Source organism: Danio rerio, chromosome 24 (genome assembly GCF_052040795.2).
Source record: "Danio rerio strain M-AB ecotype USA chromosome 24, GRCz13ab, whole genome shotgun sequence".
Taxonomy (NCBI): Eukaryota; Metazoa; Chordata; class Actinopteri; order Cypriniformes; family Danionidae; genus Danio; species Danio rerio.
In genome coordinates, this window is record NC_141044.1 from 23,584,866 (window position 1) to 23,603,845 (window position 18,980).

Here is an 18,980-nt window from a genome sequence, read left to right on the forward strand (position 1 = left end):
TATTACTAACTGTAATGTTAATACATTATTTAACAATACTTAAAAATGTATTTTTTACAAATTTTTTAATTATATTAGTAATAAAATGTAAAAAAATATATTTATTTATTTATCTGTTTAACAAGTTTAAAAAGATTAGAAAATATTTATTACAACAATTTATTTTTCAGTTTATTTAATTAAAATAGAGAATTAATGTAAATCAAAAATGTATTATTAGTGAGTCGATCTGTTATTATTGGTATACAACAAACATTAAATATTCTTTTAAAAGTTTATTATTAAAAATAACTTTGAAATAGTAAAATTTACTAGTATATTATTTTGCTATTAGTAACTATTGATTGATGTATTTGTTTAAAAAGTTATGTTGCTTTAAAGGTGCAGAAAATATTATTTTAAATAGTTTATTGTCAAATTAAATTAATCAGATTAATTATAAGTTAGTCAATTCAATTCCTTTTATGGAATACCTAATACGCATTAAACATTTAACATTTTGCAATTAATTATATAATTTATGTTTGCTTGTTTGATTGATTCTTTGTTTGCTTTAGTTTAGTTTCCACTCTTCTTGCCATTTTATAATATAAAGAAATATAATGAAAAGATTTCATAGGTTATTTAGTTTTTTACATAATGTGATAAAATGACAGTATGTGGCAAAAAGAAATTACAGCGAATCTGCCATTTAAAAAGAAAATGTCGAAAGTGTCGAACAGAATCCCCTCCGAGACTTACTCATTTCTGGAGATTTCATCATTCAGTTCCGCTCTGCGGTCGGTCGCTCCTCCTCCTCTCGGTCCATGCTGTCTGTGTGTAGCGCAACATCAGCACTGCTCCTCAGGACCGGTATATTTATCGTCCGCGCGGTTCCGAGGGTCAGAACCAGTCCCGTTCATCTGTGCGGCTCCTCACCCACCAGAGTGCTCTCCCTGTCGGCCCATTTGTGCAAGAAGAAGAAGAGAAGCGCGTGGCTGGAGATGACGGAAGGACAGAATATGGATGGCAGCATTGAGGAGATTTTGGCTCCATTGAGGCTGGCAGTAAAGGAGCAGGTAAGAAAAAGGGTTATGATGAGAAATACAATTGCTGGATTATTGATTGATTGTTAGAGCTCTGCATTGCAAAGCTTTGCTTTTATTCCAAGTCGAACCATCATTCAGAAATCAAAAGTGACTATTTACATTAACCCAAATGGTTAAAATGGCTTGTTTATGAAAATGAAATTTCGTAGGAGTGATGTTTCCACAAGTACGGCAGGATGGAGCCTTTGTTTGGGTTTATAATGTTGAATGATTCGGTCTGTCAGTGCCACGTTTGAGATGAAGCCATTCTGACATAACAGAGGCTGAGGGTGGAGGAAAACACACCGTTAAAACGAAACTATGCCCAAAACGAAAATATTTAATTAAGGTTAAGTTGGTTTTATATTTTTATTTATTGTTTTATTTTATGTTTCTATTCTCAATTTCAACACCTTAATATAATTTGAGAAAAGTATTCTTTGCAAAATTCACAATTGGAAAATCGTATTAGCAGCCGATGACTATCGAAGTACATTTTTTATTGTTAATTAAGTAGAACCAATGTTAATTTAAAGTCATACTTTTTAAGTCATACATACAATTTCAGAGACCGAATATTCAAAATTGAGGTAAAGTTGATCTCATGTTCCCACATTCAGACCCCCTCCTTTATAATATCATTTCAGAAAAGTGTTCTTTGCAAATTGTAAATGCTGAAATCCTATCAGCAGCCAAAAACTATCAAGGTACAGCATTGTTCACAGTCAAATAAATAGTGCTAATGTTGTTTTGAGCTCATACTTGCATGCTATTTCAGACGAAATAATCAAAGTACCATGGTAAACAATACAGGGAGCATGTCACAAGTTGTCACTGAACAAAGCTTTTTAGTTACAATTTCAAATATGATATGTTGTGCTCTGTTTAAATTGTGCTTTACATTTTTAGGGGATGCAAAAGTCTGAATGTGTGAATATACTGTAAAACCAACTTTAACTCAATCATATATCTTGGCAATATGCTGGATTTGTGGATGTACTTGTATTCTAACATTTAGCAATGATAATAGTGTTAAAGCAAAGTACATTTTCTGTTTTTTTTTCCTCACAGGGTGATCTTGTGCGTCAGTTGAAAGCAGAAAATGCTCCTGATGTAGATGTCAGTAAGGCTGTAGCAGAACTCAAAGCTCGCAAGAGATTCCTTGAGGCCAAGGTGAGAAATGTTATTCTGTCGCTCAATATTCCTTGAAATCATGTGTGTAGATGCTGTCTGGCCATCCAAGATGTTTTATTTTATGCTTCAGTGGAACATTGAGGAAGATTTGAGGTTAAATATGTGGTCTTTGGGGATTTATAAAATGCAAGTCAACAGCTTTAAGTACTGTAAGAGTGACAAGCATATTCAGGCAAATGAAAATTAATCCTGGTGATGCATTGAGGTCCTATGAAGCAAAACAATAATCAGCATAAGTTCAAGTGTGTCATCTCTAGCTTATTTACTCAGACTCAAGTGGTTTTAAACAAAAAGTTTGTTTTTGAACACAAAAAATAGATATATTTTGAAGATTGTTAGAAACCAGTAACCAATGACTGCCATAGTAAGAAAAATGGTAGTCAATGGTTACCGGTTTCCAAAATTTTTTCAAAGTATCTTTTTTTTTTTTTATTTAACAAAAAAAAAAAAGAAACTCAAACAAGTTTGTGACCAATGGAGGGGTAGTGCATGATGCCATAATTTTTAATTTTGGGTAAACCGTCACTTTAGGAGCTATTCTTTCATCTTAATTAAATTCTCTTTTAAGTTCTTTTGATGTAATTTAAAAAGTCACCCGTGTTTTGGGTTGCCTTAGGGTGGGTAAATTAACAATTAGATTATAGAGCTTCTCCTCACCCTCTCTCCTCTTAACAAATTAATGTCAGAGAAAGAGCACAATTGTCAGATTTTAATTAAAGATTACCAAACTATTTTTCTATTTTTGTATTTATCTTTCGTGAATTAATAGCTTAACATTTGTATGACACCAGGGATTGATTCAGCCCTCCAAAAACATTACAAAACATTATTTTTTAAAAAGGCAGTGTGCTAAACATACTGTTCTGATATTGCAAGAGCTACACCTACAGCAGTTAAGAATTCCATTCCATTCATATATAAATATGTGTTTAAAACTGCAAAATATGTTTGATCCTATAGTCGATGCCATTACAGTCCAGTATAAAAGAGAATAGACTTTACTTGGATGCACTGTGCAAGCAGTCTTTTTATTATCATGTGGTTTATAAATGTTTTGCTGTGACTGCGTTGACATTTTTGCCAACTAACTGGGAAATGTTTGTCAAACTCCATTGCACACCCTTTCCAGGAAATGTATTGTTAAACCTAGAAACTGTAGCAAAACGTTGCATGCCAGCATGACCATGAATGTGCCTCCGATATACTGGTTCATCTAATGATGTGAGATTAAGGTGGACCTTTGTCAGGTTGGGGGAGTGTATTTTGTTAACCTGTTTGAAAACCGCCAGGATTCTTTGCAGTAGTTTGAAAAAAAGTGAATTGTTTGATTTACTTTTGTTTGTCCTATGGTAAAAGACCATTTTTCCATTTTTCAGGAGCTTTCCTTACAGCCCAAAGATGACATTGTTGACCGAACCAAGATGGAAGACACCCTAAAAAGACGTTTCTTTTACGATCAAGCCTTTGCAATCTATGGCGGTGAGTGTTTTTAATATTCGTTTTTTATAAGTATTTTAATATCTTCATTACTCATCAAAATATTCATTATTGGCCAGTTATTGTCAAATAATTGTTTGTTTTTGTGAATGGCAAAAGGTGTCAGTGGGCTGTATGACTTTGGGCCGGTGGGATGTGCTCTGAAGAACAATATTCTGCAGGTCTGGAGGCAACACTTCATCCAGGAGGAGCAGATTCTGGAGATCGACTGCACCATGCTTACACCCGAACCCGTTCTCAAGTGAGCATTTGTTTGTCCTTTCATACCCAAGTTCAAATGCTGGAACTCTTACTGAGTACTTTGGCTGTGTTTCAGGACATCCGGGCATGTGGATAAGTTTGCAGACTACATGGTCAAGGATGTCAAGAACGGAGAGTGTTTTCGTGCAGACCACCTTCTTAAAGGTTCATCATTATTACTTATGATAACTTGTGCTCCTGTAGTAACATACAGTTGAAGTCAGAAATATTAGCCCTCCTGAATTTTTTGCACTCCTGTATAATTTTCCCTAATTTCTGTTTGATGGAAAAAAGATTTTCCTAACACATTTCTAAACATAATAGTTTTAATAACTGATTTCTAATAACGGATTTCTATTGCCATGATAAGAGGATGTAGGCACAACATTGTATAACAGTGATTTGTTGTGTAGACAATCAGAAAATAATAAAGCTTACAGGGGCTAAAAATATTGACCTTTAAATAGTTTTTAAAATAATTAAAAACGGCTTTTATTCAAGCTGAAATAAAAAGTATTATAGGAAATACTGTCAAAATTGTCTTGCTCTGTTAAGAATAATTTGGGAAATATTCCAAAAAGAAAAACAAACTTCACAGGAGGGCCAAAAAATGAGTTCACTTGTAGGCGTTGTCTGCTCTGAGACTGTCAGACTCGCATAAGCTCCGATTTCTATTGAGGTCTGTAAGATTCACAAAGCCTTTATAAGAGGATAAATCAGATTTCATAATCTGTAGACAACCAACAAGACTCAAATATAAACCAAAAAAAGGGCTTATTCAAACTATTTGTGTAATAAACAGTGTTGGGTTAGTTACTTCAAAAAATTATTTATTTACAAATCTCATCATTACAATTTAATGTAAATTACTTTTCTAATAAGTAATTACTTGAGGCAATACTGCTCAATCAATATAAATCTCAACTGAGTCATACAGAAACTTTCAATTCTATCTAAATAAAAGTTTCAAATTATTGTCTTCACATTTCATACATGGCATATATTTATATATCATATCATATATGATTTCTTATTTCATTGTTTCCTATGCATGTTCAGTTGTTGGACAAATTAAATTTTCTTTAGTTAAACAAAAGTGGGTTGTGTAAAATATGTGAATAACAAAAAACTTGTATACGTATGCAGGATGTATGTACACAATGGCTCTGCTTCTCTTAATGTAAACTTTATATTTTCATAAACAAATTATTCACTAAATTTTCTTCAGCATGTGCAATCATACTAATAAATGTAACCTTCTGTATTTAAAAATATAACTATTCTGCTTAATTTACAGGAAATTAATTGTATATTTTGTTGTCGAACAAAAAAAACATTAATCTTCTCTAAATTAATTTATACAGAACTGTTACACTTACAGTATTTAAGGCTAGTGAATGATAAGTAACTCTAATTAAATTATCTGAAAACTGAATGTAATTCCTTATTTAATTTTTTAGCAGAAAACTAATTTAATTGCAATAATTTGTTACTTTGAAACTAATTTACAACCAATACTGTTTATGAGTGAGCCACCAAAAATGGGACCAAATCTCTTTAAGTTGCCAGAATTGACTTTTAAAACAAAGTATTGATGACTCGTCTTGGACTTACAGGTATATAATATAAATGTTTGTTCAATGAAAATCTTTGTAATTATAGTCTTAATGTGAGTAAAATAATGCATTACTGTTCATTGTGGCTACTAATGGCTACTAATTAAATATAGGTTAGGTTTAGAGTTTAGCAGTTATAGTTATGAAATTAATTTGTTATTACTATTACTAGTATGTATATGGATCATGTAACAAGGACATTATAAACAGTAGTGTTATCAAGTCTTTAAGTGGGTTGCCATATAAAATATGTTATATGTTGATATAAAATAGATAATATTATTCAAAGGAATTTTATTCACACAAAAAATTGTAGAAATTATTTTTTAATCATTTATTATTATTTTTTTTATTATATTTCTGGAAATGAACAGCATTAATAGTAGTAATACTATTATTAAATTTTCTGTTTTATAAATGAAATATTACTAATAGTAAATTCATGTCTTGCTTTGTAGCTCATCTACAGAAATTAATGAGTGACAAAAAATGTCCGGCAGAAAAGAAAGCAGAGATGGACAATGTCATCACTCAGGTATGTCTGTAATTATTTATGCAATGTTATGTTAAATGTATAACTAGTGTTTAGGAGTTGAACTTGAAGATTGAAAGAACAATTGACTGAATTAAGGCTGTTCACAGCAGTGTATTACAATTATTATTATTAATCATATGAATCATATGAATGATTCCAAGAGCACACAGGGATTTACATCACAATTATAGTAATCACGACACAGAGAAACAATACCATTATATTCACTTTCAGAGTACTGTAACTTTCTGTAAATAATCAGAATTCATTCTGCTTTAAAGAGCTTGCACATATAGGTAATAAATAAAAATACCTAATACGCCTTAATGGAACTTCTCATCATTTACTGACCTTTTTCGTGATTCAAATCTAAGTTTTTATATATTTATTTATTTATTATAATTTTTTTTTTGAAGACTATTGGAAATCGCAAGTCATAAACGTTCATAGTATTTTTTGTACTGTGGAAGTCAATATGTATCAAGTACCAATGTTCTTCAAAATATCTTTTTTTGTGTGTTAAAGAGAAAAAGGTAACTTCCAGATATTTGGAACCACGTGAGGATGAGTAAATGATGAGTTAATTTTCATTTTTTTCATTTACATTTAAACCAGCAAACAGTAGAATGTGCTTATAACAGGGTTTATATGGTTCTGGAAAACGTGGAAAAGTCATGAAATTTTGATAAGGTATTTTCCAGGCCTGGAAAAATTTTGGGAAAAACAAAAACTCAAAACGTTTTGTAAAAGTCACAGAATTTTGTTTACCAAATATCGGTATACTTAAATATATTTGAAGTTACAATATTAGGTACATTTTTAAAACAATGGCGCAGTTCATCTCTTCACATGACGTTCTCTGTACAGGGTAAAAAAAGCAACTCATAAGTTCAGCTTTACCTTTCTTTCAATCGCATTCATTATAATTAAAGCTACATTTTGAGTGTGGTAAAAAAACTATTTCTTAAAACATGGGCAAGATACTGTGGGTGCTAGATTGTACTATTAGTTACTATTACTATGTATTTAATAGTCTTTTGAAAACACAAGCCAACATTTCTATCAAGATACTTTCTAAACTATTTTATAGGTATAAAATGTCTATTTTATAGATATGGAAATAAACAAATTACATTGTCACTTTTTTATATGCTGTAATAAATTTAAACGTGCATTTTTTTTTCTTATTCACCATGTGTACGTAAAAATGACATGAAACATTAGGTCATGAATAATTACCTTAAAGATTTGAAAAGTCATGAAAATTAGTAGTAATAATGTGTATATACTGTGTTTATAATAAACAGAATGTCATCTTTTGGTGTGGAATCTACCATAGACACCTACATAATGTTGTACCATAGAATTAAAGTTCACTATTATTATTTTTGGTATGAAGAGGTTGTCTTTTAATACCTTAATACATTTCCCCCAGATGGATAACTACACTCAGCAGGAGTTGGCCGATTTGTTTGTGCAATACAACGTCAAGTCTCCCAGCACAGGAAATGATCTCACACCTCCAATCTCATTCAACCTAATGTTCCAGACCTCCATTGGGCCTGGAGGCAACATGCAAGGGTATGTTGGACACCAGCAGATTAAATCCTGTAACTTAAAAATATCTAAAGTAAGAAAACCCGATGCATTATATATGTGGGTGTGTTACTTCCACAGCTATTTAAGGCCAGAAACCGCTCAGGGAATCTTCCTCAACTTCAAGCGTCTTTTGGAGTTCAACCAGGGGAAGTTGCCATTTGCTGCTGCCCAGATCGGAAACTCCTTCAGGAATGAGATCTCGCCTCGCTCTGGCTTAATTCGTGTTAGGTGTGGATTACAACTGACTTTCTTTTCAGTCATTTTATTGTCACACATGTGTTTTCTTTCTGATTTCGAATGTACTGATTTGAATATTTTTCACCACAGAGAGTTTACAATGGCTGAGATCGAGCACTTTGTAGACCCCAATGAGAAGGTTCATTTCAAGTTCTCCAATGTGGCTGATCTGGATATCATGCTATACTCTTCCAAAGCACAGACCAGTGGACAGTCTGCCCAGATAATGAGACTGGGTGATGCAGTGGAGCAGGTCAGTCAACATCGCATTCATTCTCTTTTGATAAGGACCAGGGTTGAAGGTTTAGTCAACAAAACTAAATGATATCAGAACTCAAGATATGTCACCTCCTAATCGTTGTATGCATTATACACTGTTTCTTCTTTGAAAATGAATTCATATTAGTAATAAAGATTCTGTTATTATAAAAAATCCTCTTACCTAAGGCTTTGCAATTAATTGATTGAGGCTTTCAATGATTATGAAAAAAAAAAAATTGAGATAAAACTGTTATTATGTCTTTCCAGCAGTACGCATTTGTTCCACTGCAACAGCGCTACATTCCTGCTGCTGACTGATTTTTAAAAAATTTTTTTATCATTATTAATCAAACAACAAAAGATAGATAAAATCACTCACTGCTTTAGTCTGAAGGACTTCTGCAGCTTTAATAAGAACCAAATCAAGTTGAATTCTTACAGTGAAGCAGTTTGTTTTGTTGCTATATTTCTATGGCATTTATTTCCTTTCCATAATGTTTTCCCATGACTCCTTTTTGTTAGTTTGTGCTATTTTGCTATTGTAATAAGAGTTGTGAAATGTTATGATCTTTAAAATGTATAGGTATATTATCAACCTTATTTACAGAGGGAAACAATATATCTAAAGCATTTCGTTCATATGGCCCACTTATAATTGTTTTAAATAATCGTGATTGCAATTATGACCAAAAAAAAAAAATCATGAATATGATTTTCACATAATCGAGCAGCTCTACTTTTACCTTGATATTGACATGCCTTAAATTGAGTTTGTAAATTAAGTTGCAGTGGTGTCTCTCATGTGACTAGACTGGACTGCGTGCGTTCCTTTCAAATAAAATGAAAAAGAAAAAAGCGAAACAACTCCATTAAAGTAAACCTCAAACTAAAAACTAAAAAATCCTAAATAAACATTCAAGATTTTATGTATATTGTAAATCAGCAGATTTTCTTTAGTAGCTGCACATTTAGTCTCTCCTCTGGTGCTTCTGCACTTCACAAACATTTTCCTACTCCGTTATATTATCTTGAGACAGTTTTTATGTAAAATACTTCCAACACAACCATATAAATATAATTAATGCAATATGTCAAACCTAAAGAACAAACAATAAACCAAAACAACAATTCTGTTAGAAAACCACAGACTTTGCAACCTTGTCAGGGGTGCATACCAGTCTCAGATTAATGTGCATCATTTGCACATGTAGTTTACAGTACCCTGTTCATAGTCACAGGGTAAATTTTTGATGTAATGTTTTATTTCTGGGAAAGGTTTCATGTACAAATGACAGTTTTGTCATTCGCTAAAATGACTGAAATGCTGTATTAGGCATGTCAGGCCAGTAGTTGCTTATGTCACTTTGTGAAAAAAAAACATTCTATTCTAAACTCGAATCTATTCACATACAGTCCTGTACTCCACCATTGTTTTGATTGTCAAGTACTTGTGCATACTAGGGATGGGAAGATTAACCGATATGTATCGATAGGCGGTCATGCGCGTGCACGATGCGAGTGCATCGGTTGAGCAGCAGAGGATGAATGAAATTTTGGAAGCAAATCGAGATGCATCGGTTTTTGCGAGATGCATCGATTTTTCCGAGATACAGCTTATATTTTTAATATAGAATGTATTTTTTGTTTATTAACAAGTGTTGTCAACCTGTTTTTGGCGCATAATTTACTCGACCTACATAAAGTAAGCCTTAGCAACGGATTTGCGGATGTGTACACTTACACTACAACTCAGTGTATCAGGTGTGCGGATGAAGATAGTGGAGCGCCCTCAGAAAGCGCGAGAAGCAAAACAAACATTTTATTCCCCACTGAGTTTTAAATCTAAAGTATGGCAAGCAACATTATGGATTTAAGGATGGACGACATGACAGGACAGATGCAATTTGCAAAATGTGCCGCGCATCTGTAAAATACGCGGGCAGTATGACTAATCTGAAATCTCACTTGAAGCGGCGCCACGGTGTTGTTGTGAAAGCATCTTCCAGTGTTTCTGCATCCCCGGCTTTCGCACTGCTTCAGCCAGTTCCAAAAGTGGTGAGAAAAGCATTGCAAGTTTTTTTTTCCATGCGCAACAGTTCTGCTCGCTCTACGCCAATAACGAATGCTATTGCATTGTTCATCTGCAAAGATATTCAGCCTAGTGTCACGGAGAACGAAGGTTTTAAACACCTCCTCCTGTTAATTTTTATTTAATTATAATAATAATAATATTAATAATAATAATGATAAAAATAATTGGGTGTCACGGTGGCACAGTGGGTAGTTTGACCACCTCACAGCAAGAAGATTGCTGGTTTGTTATATTTTTATTAGCCTGTTGTTTACAGTGACAGTGATGTTTCAAAGCAGCATAACACTGCTAGTTCACAACCTTAAGTTTTGAATAATCAGTGGCAAAATATATCTTTGTAAAACTTGTTTTCATAGTTGAAAAGTTAAATCACAATTCTTGTTGTGCAATGCTAAATTTATTTATGTTGAAAGAGTGCAAATATATATACATATTTTTTTAATATATATTGCACTTATACATTCTGTTTATCTTGAAAATACTTAAATAATAAGTGCTATATGTTCTAAAATGGCCCTCTACTGTAAACTGACACTCTGGCTCTGAGAGAAGCCAGTTTGTAAAAAAAAAAAGTCTTGGTTTTGCTTGGTTTATAAATAATCAAACTCATTCAATGGCACAGCATCCTCTTTCACATCATCTCATAAACTTGATCTAATAGGTTAGTGCTGAAATATCGCATCGTATCGTGATATGGGTGTGAATCGTATCGTGTTGCATCGCAATATGTCACAAATGTATCGCTAATATATCGGATCATATTCTTTGTATCGAGATGCGTATCGGATCGGCATTATAGCTTAGATGCCCAACCCTAGTGCATACCTATAGACTAACCTATAAATAAAAGCTAACCCATACACACATACACAACATATTTTTAAAAAGTCTTTTTTTGTTGCGTAAACTGATGGCAAAAATGCATAAAGCAGTTTTCACTTGAACGTGAAGTGAATAATAAATGTAACAGTAAATGCATCTCATAAAGGCTGATTTATATTTCTGCGTCAAACGTCGGCGTATGCTACGGCGCTGACGCATAGCCCTTCGCCGTGGCCATCGCCGTCACTGACGTGCACCTCTCAAAAATGTAAGCTCTGTGATTGGTCGGCTTGGTAGCGCTGACGAGTCTGGGTGGGACCAAGAGCCGCGCGAATGGCGCGAGCGATTGTTTACAAGTGTGGAGTACCGTGAAGGAGCTCCGGATGGAAAGTTTTGTTTTGTGTTTACCTCATAGTTAAAGTTGTTGCACGTCCGCCGGTTCCTGCCTCAAAATGAGCGAGTTTGAGCCACTTGTACATCCCTTAAGTGTTCAGGAAAAGCAATAAAGCAGCGAAGAAACTCGACACAGAGGAACATTTACACCTCACTGCCAACTAGAGTTTCGGAAGTGTTAATGCAGACCGACAGAGTCAGCGCGCAGAAGTATAAATACACAGCCACGCGCGTTGCATGCGCCGTGGGTTACGCCGGTCACCTGACGCAGAAGTATAAATCAGGCTTAAGCAGGCTAATGTGAATCTACAAATTAAGATGAAAAAAAAAATAAAAAATAATTTTAACTGTTAAACATATACATTTAAAGACAATTTAATTAGCCTCAATTATTTAATTAGCCTTTCTTTGAAATTATTTTTCAAAATTTTCCTTCAGTGCTGTTTACCAAATTTTTTTCATCATCAGATTTTGCAAATTACTTGTATTTAACTTAAAGTGGAATTTAAAGGCTTAGCTAAGTTTAATTAGGGTAACTAGGCATGTTAGGGAAATCATTGGACAACAGGGGTTTGTTCTGTAGCCAAGTAGTCCATATACTGTAGCCAGCAATCAATATTAGCATTTTTAAAAAATGGTTTATGGCTACAGTATATCGACCTCTTGGCTACAAAAAAAAAATAAAATTGTTTGGCAAGCTTAAAGAAATAAGACCTTCTATAGAAGAAAAACATTGGATATACTGTGACTGAAATTGGCTTATAATATTTGAAAAAGAAAACTTATTTCACAGGAGGGCTGATAATTTTGTCTTCAGCTTTATAAAATTAGATGTTGCAATATTGTGCAGCCCTTCTTTTTAGTTTGGTTTTACTAACAAACCTCTGTTTGTAGGGTGTCATCAACAACTCTGTCTTGGGCTACTTCATTGGAAGGATCTACCTTTATCTGGTTAAAGTTGGTGTGGCGAAAGACAAGCTGCGTTTCCGTCAGCACATGGACAATGAGATGGCCCACTACGCCTGTGACTGCTGGGATGCTGAGACCAAAACCTCTTATGTACGTTAAGCAGTCACTTGACTCAAACATCACCATCAATTTGGTGCTTTTTTGTGAGAAAAAAGACTGGGAGATTTGATGTTTATTGTGCTGTTTTTTAAGGGGTGGATCGAGATCGTAGGATGTGCTGATCGCTCATGTTATGATCTTCTGTGTCACGCACGTGCCACCAAAGTCCCTCTGGTTGCAGAGAAACCCCTAAAGGAACCCATATCCTTCAACTTCTTGCAAAATCTGTTAATTAATTACAGTTATTACATCGCTCTCTGGATTATTAGATTCTGATTGGCCAGTTATGACATTCCAAGGCATGTTATTTCCAGATAACGACCACCAACACTAATCACATCTGGGTACTTTAAATCATATCCATATACATATTTCCACATTCATATTCATACTTATAAGCTTCTCTATCACCCGATGGGGAATAACCAGCTAGATATACATTATGATATACATGTCAAAGTATTTGAATGGGATCCGGACTGTCTCTGTTTTTTTCTTAACTGTTTCACACAAAGTTGTAAATGTTGTTCAGTTCGAGCCAAACAAAGGAGCCATCGGCAAAGCATATAAGAAGGATGCAAAGTTTGCGATGGAGTACCTGGCCATCTGCGATGAGTGCTATATCACAGAGCAGGAGAAACTGCTTAACGAGAATGGGTGAGTATTGTAGATGTATCTAGAGTGTGCAACATTTTCAATGCCAGAATATGCCCCAAGTATGAAGATTCACAGTATAATCTCAATTCTGTGATGACAAAGCTGAATATGTAGTAGTCCGATCTTCAGTGTCTTTGGGTGCTTTCACACCTGCCTTACTTAGTTCGGTTAAATCGCAACTAGAGTTCGTTTTCCCTCTTGGTGAGGTATGTTTGGACAGGTGTGAATGCAGCAATCATACTTGAGTGTGCACCAAAAGCGGACCAAAAGAGCGTACCGAGACCTGCTTGAACAGGTGGTCTCGGTACACTTTCAAACGAACCCTCGAGCAGTTTGTTTGTGGTGAGAATATGTTCCGAACTAAAACAGACCCAACCGTAAAAAGTACTGCGCCTTTTGGGCTAATCCAGCTGCCGTAGGCCGATGCGCTGTGCATTATGGGATATGCAGGAAAAATATTTGTTGACAGCGCTTTGCCAACAGAGAGAGAGAGGGGAAAACATTACCTGATGGATTGTTGGTAATATTTCCGCAAGACGACTATGTCGCAGTTTAGCTAAATTAATTCACGCCTCCTCCTGAAGTGACATGCAATGCATTAAAACATGGTTTTCCAGCCGCGGCCGCGCTTCATTCTCAAAATGTATAGTTTTTCTAAAGCAGCGATAAAATCAGTCAGCGCAGTCGTCCCTCCATAATAAAAAGCGACATTTTCTGTCTGCCGGTTTGTTTACTTGTGGGAGTTCATTGGCATTTTCCCGCACGTGAATTCTGACCAATCGATAAGCAGTTTAGAAACTACGTTCAACAACGTCAGGCCAATTAGAGATGTGGATTTTGTCAGATGAGTACATTTTGGTTCTGTTCAACTGGTTCGGATTAAAGCCAGTAGTGTGGTATGAACGACCCTAGGACGGCAGAAAATGCAACAATGTATCATTTATTGCTCTTGGTTCAGACCAAATGAACCAAACTACAGATGTGAAACCACCCTTAGTTGGCAGTACGCTAATGGACCCTTTTTACAAGACTGTTATGACACATTTAATGGTCATCATTATCTTAAATCCTTAAAAGCTTTTAAAATTTAGATTTTTTTAAATGCATGAACTTTTATATGCATTTGTCAATGTATTATATAATCTTTGAATCAAATTACCAAAAACAAATTACTGCTTATGCGAGCTGTTTTTAATGCAGTGTCTATGTGGCTGAGAGTAAATTTGTCATTATTTTCCCCTCAGCCGGCTGCCGTCATCAGTTTTACTTTTTTTTTTCCTTTTTCTGAAAGTCTTTATAACACCATTGTTGCAGTTTTCTGTATTATTTAAGCAAATATGATTGTAAAAAAAATATTTGTTTTATTATTCCATTTACTGCACTCTAAAGTTTACCGAACTATAATGACTTCTGCTGCTGAGAAACCCACACATTTGAAAAGCGTCTTTGTAGTTCTCAAGAAATCAGTCTTGTTATCAGTGTTGAAAACACTTGTGCGGTTTTAGCTTCTAGTGGTTCAGGCACATCTGACAGTAAATGTTTATTTTTAGTTTTTCTTCAAATATTGTATTTTATTAGAATGGTATGAATGTACACACACACACACACACACACACACACACACACACACAAAAATAATGCACATGGTTAAAAGAAAGTTAAATGGAGCTTTAAAACAATTGCCATCTTGTGTTGTCCATGCTCAAAAATTGGAAACATTGAAAACTTTGAGATTTCAAGATCAAATTTAAGACAACTTTTAATTTTATTTAATTTTGTCTTGTTTTTGAGTAAATCATCTTTAGTTTTTTTATTTACTATTTTTGTAACTTATAGGTAAAAAAAACTTTCAAAATAACTTTTCTCTACATCAGCTTTTTTGACAAATAATAATAAAAAACAGACAAAAATTGAGTGCTCTCATGTTTATTAATTTCTCACAATTTTTTTACTTTGACAAAACAGAATGAAATTGTTTTTAAAATTAAATCAGTGACTTAATTTTGGTCAGACATTTTATTTATTAAGGTCAAAGAGACACGTTTGTTTGCAAGATAGATAGATAGATATATATATATATATATATATATATATATATATATATATATATATATATATATATATATATATATATATATATATATATACACACTTTTGGTCCCACTTTATATTAAATGTCCTTAACTACTATGTACTTACATCAAAAAATAAATACAATGTACTTACTGTGTTTATAATGTATTTGAGAACACTTGTGGTGCTTTTGAGTTGGGATAGAAATTGGGTTATGAACAGGTTTGGTGGCATGGGTAGGTTTAAGGGTGGGTTAAGGTGTAAGGGATGGTCAACAGTTTATTTACAAATGTAGTTACAAAAGTTAAATACAAATGTAATTACATACATGCATTAACTCAAGCATAAGTACACAGTAAATACATGTATTTACACAATAAGAACATTGTAACAAACTATTAGTTCCTGTGTAAGTACATATTAGTTAAGGCCACTTAATAGAAAAAGGGACCATACTTTTTATTTGGTGCTCTTTTTAATAACTTTTAATTTGTAATAAAAATACAATTTTAAAAAAGCAAAACTTTGCCAATGAAATAGGTTGTCATAAGGTTCTTAACTAATAAACAGATAAACAGTCTTTTTTTTTTTTCTCTCTCTCTCAGTCCAAATTTTCTACCAGTGCCTTTCTGTTTATTCACTGTTTTCCTGTTACTGCAGTGAGTTCACCATTGAGACTGAGGGCAAGACTTTCAAACTCACCAAGGACATGGTTAACATCAAAAGATTCCAGAAGACCCTGCATGGTAAGAGACCCAATCTAAGCTTACATGAAGACTAAAACAAAATATGACATTAATGAACATGTCCTGCTCCACAGTTGAGGAGGTGGTTCCTAATGTGATCGAACCCTCTTTCGGTATCGGGAGGATCATGTACTCAATCTTTGAGCACACATTCCGCATCAGGGAGGGTGACGAACAAAGAACGGTAAATACATTCAATATTTTTAGTATTCATTTGCCTTGCTCTTTTATGAACATTGTTGGTTTTTCTATTTAGTATTTCAGCTTTCCTGCCACAGTTGCACCATACAAATGCTCCGTCCTTCCATTGAGCCAAAATCCGGAATTTATGCCGTTCGTTCGAGAATTATGTAAGTAAAACATCTCTAATGTCTATAATTAATCTGCAGCAGGGCTGTCTGAATAATGTTTCTTTTTTTGGCTCTACAGCTGAAGCCTTGACCAGGAATGGTGTCTCCCACAAGGTAGATGATTCATCAGGATCTATTGGCAGACGCTACGCCAGAACGGATGAGATTGGTGTGGCATTCGGTATCACCATTGATTTCGACACGGTTAATAAAAATCCCCACACAGCCACTCTGAGAGACCGCGACTCCATGAGACAGATCAGGGCTGAGGTAAAAGCCCAAAATTACTCTTGGCAAAAAATATTTTGTATTTTTTTAGGGGTAAAAATAAGTGTAATTAATGCACCATACAGTTAACAAAATTCTCAACAATGCTAACGTTGCTGAGAGTTACACTGAAATGTATATGTAAAAATATACGTTCCCAAAAAAAGAAAAGAGATAAATGAGAAAACGGCAGTAAGTATCTGATCGATGGGGTTATGTTTGCACTAACTCTTGTGAAGTCTTGTCACACTTATTTAACACTGTAAAATGAATAGCTTTAAAGCTGGAGAAATATACCATATTAAACACAAAGTGTCAATGCTGCTTTTAGTTAGTATTAAACTTTAATTTCTATTGTAAAGCATTGTGGCCTTGATGTCGCCTTTTAAAAATGATCACAAATAAATAAGTTGGGTAACTGACGACAATGAATGTTAATGATTAAATTATATGTATATATAGTCAGGCTTGACTGTATTTATAATTTAAACAAGTTTAATATTAAGTCATAGTTAAATAATACTATTAATACATTTCATGAAGTATACATGAAAGTTACTCAATGTAATATTTAAATAATAATAAAATATAAATAATCTTTTTTAATTTATTTTTTTATTTGGATATGTCACTTCGATCATCGCTGGTCCAGTGTTTGTTTGCGATCTTTAAAACCTGCTCTGGCACAGGTTATTTGTGTGGATTGAGTTACTGTGGTAATAAAACCAGCTTAAATATCAACTTTTTTGGGCCTGAATACTCAAGAGTTTGCTCAAACTAAATGTGAACTTACAGAAAGAAACTAGGAATGCACTGAAATAAAAAATCTGGGCCGAAAAATCTGGATGCACTTTGCCAAAAACTGAAACAAAAAAAAACTTTGTAATAATTATTTAGTTGTTTATTAAATAATATCAAGTTATTTTGTAAGACTTTTTCAAATGTAATGACTTAAATGCAACAACTAAAGTTGTAATGACTTTTATAAAACACAAGTCAATAAAATAACCACATTTTATTGTCAATAACATTTTATTCACAATGTAAAAGGTGTCGTTTTACCAGCACACATTTTTTGAGTAGACTTTGCTTTTTCAATGAACGTGCAGTTCATGCATACTCAAGTGTTTGTTTAAATGATTAGAATCAACAGAACTGAATGTTGAGCTATTTTAAACTTTGGTTGTGGCATGCGTGCAGACTAGTTGATGATGTGCTCTACTGATCTTGCACTTTCGTCATTGCTGCAACAATCTGCCATTGAAATGGATGGGTTTCATATGGCTGCAATTTCTGTCTGGTGTGAAAGCTGCTTCAGACTGCGCAGTGACTACAGCTGTTGGGAGAGTGAATCCTGTATGCTGAACATCGCAGCACTGCATTGCTTTATTTTTGTTCACAGTTTCTCTTTTGGGCAACACAAAAATGCCGTTTTTGTCCGATAATTATCATCAGCCAAAGATGTTGTGCTTCTCTAAAAGAATCTACAATCATTGTTGTGGACTGTTTAGTTTTTTATTTAGCTTTAAGTGTACTGGGGACTTGAGGTTTCATTTTTATTTAATAATTTCGACTATTTTGCTGACAAAGTTTATCTATTTACAGGTTGGTGAGTTGCCTGAAATCATTCGTGACCTGGCCAATGGTGCCATCACTTGGGCAGAGGTGGAAAGCAAGTACCCAATCTTCGAAGGCCAGGAGACCAGCAAAAAGGAAACTGTGGAAGAGTAGATTGTCTGTCTAACTCATCCGCCTTTTTGTTGGAGGCAATCAAGGACATTTTTACTTTTGCATTCATAGGATCAAATTAATGGCAATTGTAACGTACAACCAGTAAATGTGCACCACATTTCCCACTCAGCTGGAACCACTGTAACCAAACGCCTCCTTTAAAAGTCAATGAAGCTCTAGAAGGACCTACAGTAAGATGACTGTAATTAGGTTTCCGTACTAGCAAAGGGATTTCACCATTCCTGTCCATGGATTGATAAATGAAGTTATGAATCTCACATATGGTCAAATAAATCAAACCAGCACTTTCTGGACCTATTAAAGTGTGTTCAGAATTTTTTTTCCCCCACAGAGATGTTCAGAAAAAGTTGCATTGAATGTTTTGGCCACATGAGGGTGTAACATCAGCCAGTTGATTTTGTGACTTAAATCATGTTGACTAAAAGGCCTTAATAATTACTGACAGGAATAATCTATGAAGTCAAATAGAGGTATATTTTCATAGTTTTTATATTAAAAGAAACTGGAAATATCA

General features: G+C 34.0%; 1 protein-coding gene across 1 annotated transcript; it reads left to right on the forward strand.

Annotated features, from left to right (window-relative positions):
- Nucleotides 1-766: 766 nt before the first annotated feature.
- gars1 (glycyl-tRNA synthetase 1) lies at nt 767-18,768 on the forward strand. Its single transcript, NM_001386453.1, is given in 17 exon segments — nt 767-1,058; nt 2,139-2,240; nt 3,638-3,740; nt 3,858-3,999; nt 4,075-4,163; nt 6,073-6,149; nt 7,585-7,730; nt 7,827-7,976; nt 8,076-8,238; nt 12,448-12,612; nt 12,715-12,822; nt 13,133-13,278; nt 16,012-16,097; nt 16,172-16,281; nt 16,354-16,447; nt 16,527-16,717; nt 18,320-18,768. Coding segments are annotated over 17 exon segments (2,250 nt in total). The 5' UTR covers nt 767-806; the 3' UTR covers nt 18,446-18,768.
- Nucleotides 18,769-18,980: the final 212 nt, after the last annotated feature.